Below are 13,525 nucleotides of genomic sequence, written 5' to 3' on the forward strand. Positions count from 1 at the left end.
ACCCCACCCCCTCCCTCACAGGTCCAACTGAGATCTTGCTCAGGATTGTTTCATTTTTCTACGAACAAAAACTCCATCAGGATAATTAGAAAGATGTCATGATCACAAAAGTGTTTAAAAACCCATATACTCTACCAAATCAGAAAGTGGACCTGGACACAGTCCCGTCACTTAAGAAAGAGAAGTAAATAGAGATAACGAGTGAAGCTGAAGCTGAAACTGAAATTGAAAATTCATTACATCAGAACCAATGTGTGCTTTGCATATGTTCTGACAAAAGCGTGTTTCTTGGGCCAGAACACAAATTTATTTGAGTTACAAACATGTTTAAGATCATATGTGAATGTAACCCAACCTTAGGCTATAGGGTAAACAGATGACAGTGTAAGTTATGAGAATGAAGGTTTCCAGTTGACAGCTTGCTTTCTCCAGAACTCTTCATCTAGTCAGAGTCGGAGTCACTGCTGCAGGAGCTGCTGGAGGACTACAGGAGGGGTGGACACAAGAGACAGATATTATTTCACCATTACTTTTGTGTCTGCATTAAATTTGAGGGTGTGAAGAAAAGCAGCTATATTCAGTCGGCATGAGTCTGTCTCTTGTAAATTCATTTTCAGAGAGCAGTTGTGTCACCGGTTCAAGCCCAGGACAAGCAGGATACATTTAAGGGAGGGGAAAGATTCGCAGTTGCTCCTCCTTTATGACTACTGTCGAGATGCCCTTCAGCAAGGCACTAAACCTCCTATGGCATCATTTAAGACTGCGGTTATTCCAAGTGACATCCTGGTGTGAATGTATGCAACTGTGTAAAAGTGGAGCATAGTGCATCCCTACTCACTGAACAACAGGATAAATACGCTTCTTAAAAACATATTATCAATAACAGCGTATTCCTGTGATCAGTTCTGATTAGGTTGGATTACACAAACCTTTTACACCTTATTTCAAATCATTTCTGAACCAAATCCACTTGTTGCTGTGAATGAGCTGTACAGTGCACTGTTGACTCTTACCCCGTGAGTGTCTCTCCCCTTCTTGTGACACTTTCGGTGCTTGTGGCCACGCTTGTGCCTGAACCTGCGCCTGTGACAACACCCATGTCCATGTCCATGGCCAGACCCTTGACAAGGGCCACCGCCATGTCCATGTCCATGGCAATGCCCGTGTCCATGTCCGTGTCCGTGTCCGTGCCCGTGTCCGTGCCCGTGCCCGTGCCCGTGCCCGTGCCCATGCCCATGGCCATGGCACCCTTGAGAACACTGTCCCCCTGGAACAAATAATATGTATTACACATTCAATACAGAGAGAAAGAGGTGAAGATGACCCAAAAGCAAATGTGTTGTTTACCTTGGTTGCACCTATACATTGTGAAACTTCAAACCCTAAAAACAAGGAAGATAGAAAGAAAAATGATTGAACAAATACATCACATACATGTGTGATACCAGAAGAAAAGAAAAGAAAAGAAAAGAAAAGAAAAGAAAAGAAAGACACCTGAGACGGCAAAGAACTTTACAAAACATTTGAACTTGAAAGATGCAACTGAAGGCTGTGTTAAGATATGAAATGTAAAACATCAAAATTATACCCAACAATGACCATCACCCTCTGCACACATAGGCTTACTCAAAGTTACAGAGGGACAGATGACGAGCAGAGCTTTACAGGTGAACTTACTGAGCGCTGGAGAGGAGATCCACAGATGCGTCCGTCACCTGCTGCTGCTTTTTATCAGCGGCCACGCCTCAATCTATGCAGTCCATCAGGGGCAGAGCCCGGACTCCCGTCACAAGGTCTCTGGTACGTCAGGGTTTCATCTTCACCACACATTACATGTACCTGTAGCCATGTTTTGTTTCCTGTTTGTTTGTTTTTATTATAAATTAATATATTTCAATGATTTTATTCATTTTTTATTTTAATATATACTGCTGAGAGGATTGCTGCCAAACATAATCATATGCAATGACAATAAAGAATTGATCTCTCTATGTATACGGTGAGAATACTGCATATAAATTTGTTAAAATAGCATTCACATGTTATTTGTAAAACTCATAGTTGTATTGAACATTGTGACACTGTTATCCGACATCTTCTGCTAAGTTCCAGTGAAACACACACACATCAAGCAATGCACAGTTTAGTGTGTTGATTTGTAGTTCTTTTGTTCCCTGAACGGGTTGACATGCCTGTTTGTGTGACGCCTTTTCCTCAGAATCACCCAGTGGGATGTTATCAGCGAAGACAACCTGTTATTTCAGCTCTCAAGAGCGAAGAAAGACTTTGTACGTGTTTGCTTTTTTGAAAGGTGTATCTTCTAACTGGCTTTGTGATGTTTACCCGTGATGTAACGGGTCCTCCATTCCATTTATTGGAGAAAGATGTAGGTTACTCCCCTTTAACACAACAACAACAACAACAACAACAACAACAACAACAACAACATAATAATAATAACAATAGGCAAGGAGGCAAGAAAAAGTGTTTTTTCACATTACCAAGATCAAGTTATGGCAGTGCACAGGCTTGAAATATAAATATCCAATCAACAGTGCTCTACAAAGCCTCTTTATCATGTTTATCACTTGAGATTTCAGGCCTAACGTCTTCAAGTCTTTAGGTAGTCAAGTCTGAAGTCAAATCATTGGGGAGTCAAGTCTTTAAATAGTTGCATCTCAAGTCGTCTATTCAGGGAATCAAGTCTGAAGGTAGTCAAAGTCTTTAGGGACTCATGTCCTAGTCATGTCTTTGGCGGTCAAGGCTCATATCATGTTGTGGGAGAAAAATGCATTGGTTGTAGTCAATAAATTGCTTCAGTTGCTTATTGCTTATTTCTTGTAATGGTAACTTGAAAGTTTAGTTGCCCCTGCCAGACCCGGCAACGGTGAGTGAATGGGGGAAACAGGAAACAGGAAAACTGAATAAAGACGTAACGCTAAATCTGAGCTCCTTGATTAGGACAAGACTTGGCACAAGATTAGCAATGTACTGTATGTCCGGTCACGTTCGCACACACTGATGCCCCACTCATAATGCTTATCCATAATATACTTATATTATATAGCGCGTAGAATAAGAAGAAAATTCACTTGTGCATATGTGAGTTCCAAAATGATAACTCTGTGAGAGTCGATGACTAAGCATATGTGATATTTGGGTGTTTCATCTCTGGCAACAGCTAAGTCGGCGTGAGGTCAGCTGAGGCCAAACGCCTTAGACACCAGGGGACAAACAGGTTTTAGAAAAGAACCACCAACGGTAAAGTTTGTACAAACTTGTTTGGATTTGTCAAAGCTAAATGATGTGACAATCAAAGTTGCTCTCCTGAGATACTTTACGTGCACCAGGATGAGTGGAGTTCTGCAGAACATGATCCCATGATGCCAGACCTCACAGTCTGAGAATAACAATGCCTCATCATCATGACCTGGTAAGACTCAGGACTGAGAAAAATATAAAAAATTAAAATATAATCATTCTTTGTATTGAAACCGACAGAAACCAGATGCAGAAAAACCACCGCGATGTAAAATCAATGTAAAAGTCGAATCTGAAGTCAAATCTTTGGGGGGTCAAGTCTCAAATCAAGTTTTCACGGAGCCAAGTGCCAAATTAAGTTTTTAGAGAGTCAAGACTGGAGTAAGTGAAGCCTCAAGTCTGAAGTGCACAGCCGTGCTAAGGCGGAATCTAACAACTGTCATTTTTGACTGATTCACGGAAATATCTGAATATGTATAAGGTTACTTTGGAAATTAAATGGAGCTCTTGTTGGTAGAGCCCCCATCCTCCTCCTCCAACATGCACATATTAACCTTAGAACAGCTGGAGAAGTCTTTCCATTCAGTTAATGTTGTGAAACCACTTGATGACACTGTGCTACAGGTGAGTCAAAAGGTGAGGGAGGTGAATCAAAACCAGCTTTCTTATCAGCATCAGTGCATGCTTAAGACTCTGAGCAAACAATAGACAGTAGAAAGCACAAGTTTAACCAGTTACATAGACTCGCCTTGTATGTCTGTTGTCAAGCACGGAATCTATTCAATGCTGTGAATGGGAAAGACGCACAAGTTAACACACTTACAGCTTGTTGACCTGAAACAGCTCCATGATCGCACATTATTCATTGTGAACATTTTCACACTCCCACAAAATACCTTTCAATCAGCAGACCATCTTAAGACATTCCTCGTGGCCGCACCTTTAACTCAACTTAAAAACAGCTGTAAGAGAAAGAATTAGCAGTCAGAGGGCTAAAACAGACACCTTGGTAACTAATTGCGTCTTCACAGAATAAAGCAGGATGTAATGAATGGCAGAGAACCCAGCCTCAAATACACGTCCGCCAATCTACAGAGTTTGTTTATATCTTTTTTTGCTGTTGCGGAGGTGATAACATTTCAAATTCTGCATCTAAAAGTTATTAGTAGTAGAAGAATTATGACTGAAATGTTGCAGGTTTGAGTTCTTCCTGGTTGTTAAAACACGAGCTTCCTGCAAGTTTTGACTGATCAGTAACAGTAACAGACCAGTGTGTCTTGTGATTAATCATTTTTTCCAAAGAAAAGAATTGCTCCACATGTGCTTCGTGTCTGAACACATAGCAATGTGAAACAAGCCAAAAGGTGCATTCACTGCAGACAACAATCACAATGATACCATAGAAAAATTCTTTATTCTAAATGCAAATGTTATGGAGGGGGCAGGGATATAAGGCAACATGGACATAAATGCTTTTGTACACATGAAGTGGGCGTCTTGGTCTGCAGCAGATAATCACAACAGATTTGTGAGGAGTAGCTCTGGTGGATGAGCCGCACTGGAATGTCAACAGAAAGAAATTCAAAGAATGAAATGTGTTACTTCATCTGATGGAAAACAGCTGACGTGCTGAGACAGCTCAAAGTGTTAAAATAATACACGCTTTTCAACACTGATTGTCTGAACTTTGTGGCTGCTGTTGTGTTTTTCGCTTTAGCTGAAGACATTTTGTTTTGTCATTCAAAGTCTGATTGACTTTTAGACATGTTCACAGCTTGACCTTCCCAGCGAGCGGACTGCTGGGGTACAGTGTTGAGAAGCGGCCCAGGGTCCAGACTGGGAAGACGTTTCTGTAGGAGGTGTAGCTGATGGCACAGCTCTTGTTGAACACGCCTGCAATGTTCTCCTGGAAGCACAGAACGTCACACATCAAAGCCTGCGGGAGATTCCCTTTCATTTTCAGTAGAGTATTTAACATGTAAGTAATAAAACACATGCAAAGCACAGACTCACCTGTGGCCAGTCTCCATTGGGCAGCTGCTTGTCAATCAGCAGCTGTACTCCTCTCTCCATGGCCCGCCTGTCAGGATGCCTGGTGATGCACACAAGCCATTTTGCTGAATTCACATGAATTATTTTTGTTTGGATTCAGGTCAGTTTGTTTTGATTAGATTCAATTTTTACTATTGAAAAGCTGGAAGTTCCTTTGTGTTGCTACAGCTTTCAAATCAGACACTGTCACTCTTTAACTTCCTTTAAATCTCTTCTAAAAAAGGGTTTCTTTGTCTTAGCCCTTGGTAATGTCTGATACGTGTTATATGCTTGTATGATTACACTTATATTAACTTGTTTTTTACACATCTGTTCCAAACCTTATGAGAGGTTTTTTTTTCCTTCATTGTTCATATCAGTGTTTTTACATATTTCTTTTCCCTCACTGTCTTTTCGCATAATGTTGATTTGAGATGTTTTTTATTTGTGCTGTTCTATTTTACTTTGTAACTTTGTTAAGAAAAGTGCTAAATAAAGTTATCCTTATTATTATTATTATTGTTATTATTAGATTTATTCATCATTACACATGATGAATAAATAACACAGATACATGACACAATGACGACGTGACTAAAATCATCAGTCTAACCTTCAACTACCAACAGCCAGTACAAACTTGTTCCAGCAATTCTGCTAAACTCCAAACCAGAACCCATCCCATCTTCTACCCTTCTTTACCTGACAGCCATGAGGCCTAACAACGCCCAGCAGGTGTTGTGGATCTGGGCGGCGCCGCTCTGGATGTAGCACCGCTGCTCGCACGACTCAAAGTCCTCCCCCCAGCCTCCGTCCGACATCTGTCGGTCCAGCAGGAACTGACAGGCTTTCTGCACCTCTGCACACACGTCCCTGGCAACAGAGGTCACAAGGGTGCAATGTAGTTAAGGGTTAATTGGTGTCCTAAGTGGCTTGTTCAACCACATATAATACATTTCAGTGATCAGTGTTTGGATCTCTTACTCATCCTTGTAGATGTGACCCATGCAAGCAAAAGCTTCCAGGCCAAACCATACTCCGTATGTGAAGCACACTCCCCACGACCTGAGCACAAGCAGAAAGTCATTGAGCTTTACCTGCCGATCAGGTAGGACGTCAGACTGTAAAATCACAACTGTGGGCTCACCCTTCCCAGGATCCATCAGGCCTCTGCACCTTCCTGCAGTAGTCCAGTCCTTCTCTCAGAGTGGACCTGAAGAAGAACCAATGGACTGTTTCACAACCTTTCCCCTGGAGTTTTAATCCCCAACCTCAACAAGAACTGAGAAATTATTTAGTTAAGAATGTCTTTTTTGCGGATTCAGATTAGAGTCATGAATCAACAGCAGATATAAATGTTTTCCATAATAGAAACGTGTGCTCACAGAATTTCTAACATATGCAGAGGCAGCCAGTTTGCTGATGGTTTCTGTGCCACTCAGTAACTGACACTAGTATACTTCCAAACATGTTCATGTTCATGTTCATGTTCATGTGTGGTACCTTATCTCTTCAGCACGGTGTTCAGGGAAGACCTTCTGGAAGTGCCTCAGAGCCTGCACTACTGCGGAGGTGCACTCCACATAGGTATAATCTATCATGATGTCACCTGTTAGCGTGTGGGAGAGACAAAGAGAAGGCACACACTGTAACTAAGAATTTCACAGCACGTACTGCATCCCCTTCCCCATATTTGGCTCTTTGCCCTTTGATACTGTAAAGGTCATAATAATGCAACACATTCAGAGTGCAATGGAAAACATTTCCCACTCACTAAATGTTGAACGGACACTGAAATGCCATGTTTATATTTGGCTCCTCGTTTCCCTTTTTCACATCTGCATATTTGCAGCTTGAGTCACACTGACAGTCCTGCCAGCGCTCACACCACTGAGCTGCCCTGCACAAGACTCTTCAATCAGGCATCAACCTGCATGATGGTCTCATTAAATAACCCTGTCTCTAGAGGCAAGAAATCACTGCAGTGACTTTTGCCCCATCTCTGCTACTCTGTGCAACAACACAGACTAAAACCGTTGTTCTCAGACTGAACGCACCTGACAGTGACGTGCATGAAATGGGCATTGAGTGAGGTGCTGACAGCATACTCACCAAACACCTCGGAGGGGTTGAGTAGCTCCAGGAGTTTCCCTCCTCTCTTAGTTTCATATGTGGCGAATCCGCCGTCTGAGTTTCTCATGCTCAGAAGCTACAAACAGACACATGGCGCAAAAGCTGTAACAATGCAGGTCGACAGGAGCAACTTCACAACAGCACGAGTGCACAAGAGGGACTAGAGGGATCAGTTTGGGCTGCAGTGTGACTTTGGCTTCTGTATGGATTAAATCAATGGGATATATATTAATTCATGAGATTTAGACGTGCTGGTGGTTGGATTTTGTTTCCTTTGCAATGAGCTGGCCGTTTCCCCCTATTTCAGTGTTTTTGCAATGCTAAATGCTAAGCTAATTTACATCCGTATATGTGAGTGGAGGAAAGGACATAAGCACGTTTCCCAAAGTGGCAAACTATTCCTGTAAACCAGTGACAAAATCTGGGGCTTATCATAAAGACTTGGAGCACATTGGCGTAGGAAACCTCCAAAGAAGATAAATTAGTCCTCCATTCATTTTCTTCCCGCAGACTCACCACGTTGACAGCATCATACAGACGCTCAGAGGCGACAGGCTGCCTGATGGAAGGACAGAGTTCCTGCAGCAGCATCACTGACTTCAGGCCCTCAGCTGTGCAGTCAGCCACGATCCAGCCGCAGTCACGAGTACTGAAGGGGAAGCCTCCCTAAAAAAACAAAAACAGGGTTGTGCAGTACAGAGCACGCATGTGTTCATACTTTACTTCTCTCTTTTCTGCTTCCTGGATAAAATTTCCAGAGGCATTTAATCTTTTATTGAAGAATAATAGGAAAAATGTTGAGAGGTGGCTCTTGTGTGAGATTAGCTTACCTTGTTCATCTGTCTGTAATACTTCTGGTACTCGGGAGGATTCTCAGGTATCTGGTGGTGGGAAAACTCATCAGGCATATAAAAGCAGTGGATGATCATATTACAGTTTTAATCTTTAGTACAGCTGAATGTTCTGCAAACATATCCAAAAGTAACACGTGTTTATTCTCATGCTTGATAATGAAAACCTTGTGACTGCTTTTGTTTTTTCACGGATGAACATCTGCAAAACAGCAGCATAACGGAGGATTAGTTTAGCAGTGAGCTGCTTGTTGATCATACCTGTGTGATGGTGAGAAACTGATGGGCGTCTCGGAGACACTCAGCTAGTCTGGGATTGTCCTGAGCTCCGGCCTGAAAGAACCCAACACACAACTTATCATAATATGTTATAATAATATGTAATATATAATATGACTTCCATGCCAAACACAGTAATGATCAATTATTCTCGAGGCGATCAATGATCTGTGAGTTATTAGTGACAATACTGACATTTCTATCTTACTGTTATAGATTATTAGAGGACAGTGTTTGACACATTTGATGTGAACATCACTCGAGAAGTGGGCGGGAGTTTGTGGCTCAGTGTTTGCCTTGTTTGCAATGATCTGTGTCTCTTGGTAATTTTAAATCTAGGAAATCTGACATCATATATGAAGTCCCTCACGGGTCAATACTACATCAACTGTGGTTCATTTTATACATATAGGCCACACAGTGTAGAAACATGACTTATGTTACTGTTTTTACACTGATGACACATGTTCCCGTCCCCTGTTAACTCACTGGCAACATGCATCAAATGCAAAAACTAAAATTCTTGTCACTGATACTGAAACTCTGCAGCAAGAAATATATTCTTCTTTGGTGTCTCTCTCTGGAAAGTACCACACAGATGTGAAATCTGGGTGTTTCCTTGATTCTGACCTTCACTTCCAGAGTCACTTCACCAATACAACAGAAACATCTTACAACACATCCAGATTAAGATGCTTCTTGTCTCTCAGTGTCACTGCTCTACCGAACAAGCCGGTGGCTCAGTAACAGTAACAGTCCACAGATGTTTGATCTTTATAACATATGCTTGCTTACATTAACAATTTTGCTGCTGTGAGTGTGAGTGGCCGGGTGTGCGTTACCTCAAGGAAAGCTTGTACAGCAAAACAAGTGTCCCACAGTTGAGATCCATTGGTCCCCTGTGCGGAATGGAAAAAGACAAAACGGTCAAACACTCAGATTAAGTTCAATTTGAACTCCCCGAGTGCAGAGGACAAAATGCAAAGTATAGAACCAGCCAGCAGACTGAAGGAATGTGAGTGTGAAGTGACAAGCTTCAAAACCACTGCTGCATCTGCGCCTGTGGAAACGCTCACGCGACATACAGACGCAGCAGAGAACAAATGCTCACCTGCATTTTCATACCATCCAGTCCCAGCCTGCAACACACACAACTTACTGTTAGTTTACCAGCAGTTCACTTTGATGCACATCGTTAGTTTCCACATCATACACGCATACTGCAATATCTAGCTTCACAGGAGCTTTTCTTGAACACCTAATTGAACTGTGATGGGTTTTGAAGTTGCGACTGACCAAAGGTAGTCTGGGATCCTGGACACATGCTCCTGAAAGACTGGAGAGGAGGGGCCGTCTACATACCAGCGAACCAGCATGTTGATAGTCTTGGAGATCTGAGGGGAAAGGCCGGTACTTCACGTTCACACACACTCTCGTGGTAATAAGTCAAGTTGAGGTGATTTTTAACCTGTGTCAGTTTTCGTTTCATGCCATGTCTATTTTGTTTTGTCTTTTTGCGTGTCTGTGTGTTTGTTACCGGTCCAATGCTGATACATTTGGTGAAGCGGTCGTCCGCCTGGATGTGCTCATACAGCTCTTTGACTGCTCTTCCTCTCAGCGTGCTGCTGTGGTGGGCTTCATACACATTCAACATCACTGCAGGACAACAGGAACAGAGTGGCAACGTTAGGGAGGTGATTCAAAGGGCAGTGTTTTTCCTCTTTTAATGATTGTGTAAAATCCTCCTGTAACCAGGGATACATCTAATGTTGTTCTAATGTTGCTGCCTGTATTGCAGCAACGCACATGTGTAGGCGGTGGTTTATCATCATGGTGCACAGTGTGTTGTTCAGACTCACTGTAGGCAAAGGTGAGCAGTGTGCTGTGAGGTGTGTACATGTCACATGCTGCCACATTGTTCCTCTGAGCGGGCCAGTTGATGGTGGCGTAGTCTTGGACATAAAGCTCCTACACAACAAAGAGCAAGAGACAAATACAAACCGCTCACATACATTAATACATACATTAAGGCAAAGATATTTCTAAATAAAGAAGTGGTCCTACTGTCAAAATAAAATAAAAACTGCGCTGGGCTGCTCTCCTGTATATTTTAAAGGTGGATCACCCTCCTACACTGATGAACAGGTGAGAGATCAAACACCTGAATAAATGAGTGGAGAAAAATAACAAATGTGTAAACTTCCATATAGGACACAAGGGCTCAGTGAATGATATGAGAAGGATGTGACTCATACTTTGGCTTTCACAATCACCTGATCTCTGCCCTAATTATAAACCTATGGGAGTTTTGGAACCAGACCTGTACATCTAGTTCAGGTCAGAGACCTTGTGGATCAATAGCTCGTACTCATACTCGTCGTCTCCCGCTTAGTGTCTCTAATCAATAGCTTAGAGACACCAAATGGCTTTTTCATAAGGCTGCACCAATACCACTTTTTCCAGACCAAGTACAAGTAGAGGTATTTACATTTGGGTACTTGCTGATACTGAGTACTGATATGAGTATTTAATAATACTGCAGTCTTTTTACTATAAACATTACAATTACTATAAAAGTGTAATGACTTTGATGCCAGTTTTTATTTCCATCAGATGCTGTGACAAATCTAAATATACAACACAAGACTGTTGCTTAAAAAACTGAAATAGACCTCTCTGTGTTTTATTACTAAGCAAACATTTCGTAGTCAGGCTGTGAATCTGTAAATTTCAGTCCCACACAACAACATACTGTATCAGAACAACATGTGAACAACTGGTGACACTGAGCTAAACAGCCGTTGGCTTTCCACACTTCTCTGTGGTGAGAGTCAGACGTGTGGGCCAGAGCAGGAAGCTGCACTTTGATAACCAACCAGTTATTTATCAACCATCTCTATATTATCACTCTGTGATATTGATACTGATAAATACCAGATTTTCTTTAAAAAAAAAAAAAACTGTTTTGCCAGTAATGTTCTTTTACAACCTCAAACTTCCTGCAGTTAGAGCAACACACAGAGGCAGTTTGTTTTTCATTAGAGTTATCAGAAAGGGACATATTGAATGTATTGATATTGTATGATTGAAAAAAACACCCTTTATATCAATATGAATTGATCCTTTGGGTTATTCTGCTTATCAGACAAAATAAATCTGAAGAGGAAAACTGTAAAATTGTGATGGATATTTTTCATTTTCTTCCAAAAATTTCAGACCTTAAACAGAAAACTGATCTGATCTAAAACATAATAAATCAATGCTTAATCAGTGATGAAATTAATCCTTAATTGCAACCACACTATTATTATTAAGTGCACTGAAACTCATCATGATGTCATCCTCTATAATTGCTTCAAAATTCAGAGTTTAACATTGAGCTCTGACTGTAAAGTACAGAGTGTGGCGCCCCCTTGTGGGACAGTTTGGCTGCGGCACCTGTCTGAGGCTGAGGACCAGGGAGTCTTCCTCCGCTGCCAGTCTGACAGCGTAGCAGTAGCTCATGGGGAGGTAGACCTGACGGCAGTGACACCACAGAGTGGAGGGGTGGGCTGGCATCCAAGCTGGGAACAACCTGTTGACGAACAAAACATTAACATCAACCCTGAATTCATTCAAACGAAAATATGTTCACACATTTTCCCAAGAGAATCAGTGACCTCCTGCTTATGATTGGGCCTGGTCTTAGCTCAGAAACGCTTTTAAAGCTCCATATTTTCCTCTTTTCTTGTGTTTTATTTGAAGTGTTGATCCATAAGAAGATATATTTTTGGTTTTAAGAAACAAAAAACATCTCAATGTAGTTTTACATCTCCTCTCTCAGGCTTCTCTCTGGAGCTCTAGTAACAACAGGTCAGTGAGCCAATCAGAAGAGAGGAGGATCTTTGCCACACTTTATCACTTACATTTCCAACTGCAGCAGCAGCAGTTTGCATGGGAGAATGACCTCTCTGACCTCAGCTGAGATCCTGAAGTTTCCTCTGTGTATTTAATTCATGGCTGATGTGTGGAGGAGAATATAAAGGGATGTTGGAGCATCCAGCTTACCACATTTCTGGTAGGAGTGTGTTCATTCCGTCCCAGCTGTAGACATTTAAAATAGCCAACCAGAATTTACCCCACGAGGGAATCCCCACTGCACCGCCTGAACAAAATAAAAAACACAGAGAGCTTTGGTTTACAGGAACAAGGAGCCCCGACATGGTTGTTATTATAAGCATGGCTTCATATTATCTCACAATAAATTTGCAGGAAATATTCTATCACTACAAATAGAGAAACAACATATTTTCCTATAAAAAAAAAAAAAAATCTGTTTTTCACATTTGGATGTTTTAGGATGTGTGTTATCAGTAGAGAAAGATAATCAGTACTGAATGTAAGTATTACTGTATTTAGTTGAATGTGGCTTTATTAATAACATCATACAGAGCTTTGTGCTTTTAACTTATTCCTCCCCACCTTTGCTGTGCAGGTTGTTCCTGGCTCGAACCATATCTGGATCATCAGGGTCTACTCCCAGGATCCTCAGTGAGGTGTAACTCAGTGCTGTGCCGAAGACGGTAGATTTATCCTCAATGTGTCTGCAGAAAAAAAAAACACACACACACACACTCACAATGCTGCTAGATTCTGTGTTCGAGATAGCCTGACACTTCTCCTGTAATTATTTTGTAGGAGCGGGGACGAACGGACACTTTGAATTACAGCTCTGGTTCAATAACTGTTATATGTAGATGCTTGTATCGTAGGGTTTCATTTCACTATAAAACACAAGGCACGTGTGGACATCAAAAGTCAAATAAGTGTGTTGTTGACTTACAGACCCCAGCCTCCATCTGGCAGCTGAACGGAGCGCAGGTACCTCACCATCTCCTTCTTCCAGGCCTCGGCCAGAGGGATCTTAGCCACATGACATGTGATCAGGAGGCCTGAGCAACACACACACGAGCACACAGAGAGAGAGAGAG

General features: G+C 41.8%; 1 protein-coding gene and 1 long non-coding RNA gene across 2 annotated transcripts in view; both read right to left on the bottom strand.

Annotated features, from left to right (window-relative positions):
- Positions 1-253: 253 nt before the first annotated feature.
- Positions 254-1,669, bottom strand: LOC111667469 (uncharacterized). Its single transcript, XR_015438275.1, has 4 exons — positions 1,627-1,669; positions 1,348-1,382; positions 1,014-1,267; positions 254-484 (listed from the first exon to the last, which is right to left on the bottom strand). It is a non-coding gene; the product is annotated as an uncharacterized LOC111667469 (long non-coding RNA).
- A 2,987-nt stretch (positions 1,670-4,656) lies between these two features.
- lss (lanosterol synthase (2,3-oxidosqualene-lanosterol cyclase)) overlaps positions 4,657-13,525 on the bottom strand; it is an 11,928-nt gene continuing 3,059 nt past the window's right edge. The window contains exons 5-22 of the mRNA XM_023423049.2: positions 13,017-13,138; positions 12,603-12,699; positions 11,994-12,129; positions 10,415-10,523; positions 10,093-10,211; positions 9,852-9,949; positions 9,667-9,694; positions 9,398-9,454; positions 8,538-8,609; positions 8,256-8,306; positions 7,942-8,091; positions 7,405-7,501; positions 6,796-6,901; positions 6,440-6,505; positions 6,277-6,357; positions 5,995-6,165; positions 5,275-5,353; positions 4,657-5,167 (exon numbers count right to left, since the gene is read on the bottom strand). Coding sequence (XP_023278817.1) covers positions 5,030-5,167; positions 5,275-5,353; positions 5,995-6,165; positions 6,277-6,357; positions 6,440-6,505; positions 6,796-6,901; positions 7,405-7,501; positions 7,942-8,091; positions 8,256-8,306; positions 8,538-8,609; positions 9,398-9,454; positions 9,667-9,694; positions 9,852-9,949; positions 10,093-10,211; positions 10,415-10,523; positions 11,994-12,129; positions 12,603-12,699; positions 13,017-13,138 — 1,777 coding nt within the window. The 3' untranslated portion in view covers positions 4,657-5,029. The remainder of the gene's footprint in view (positions 5,168-5,274; positions 5,354-5,994; positions 6,166-6,276; positions 6,358-6,439; positions 6,506-6,795; positions 6,902-7,404; positions 7,502-7,941; positions 8,092-8,255; positions 8,307-8,537; positions 8,610-9,397; positions 9,455-9,666; positions 9,695-9,851; positions 9,950-10,092; positions 10,212-10,414; positions 10,524-11,993; positions 12,130-12,602; positions 12,700-13,016; positions 13,139-13,525) is intronic.

The sequence above is a fragment of the Seriola lalandi genome, unplaced genomic scaffold (assembly GCF_002814215.2).
Source record: "Seriola lalandi dorsalis isolate HSWRI2012SDOR001 ecotype SW California unplaced genomic scaffold, Sedor1 jcf7180002054689, whole genome shotgun sequence".
In the NCBI taxonomy this organism is placed as follows: Eukaryota; Metazoa; Chordata; class Actinopteri; order Carangiformes; family Carangidae; genus Seriola; species Seriola lalandi.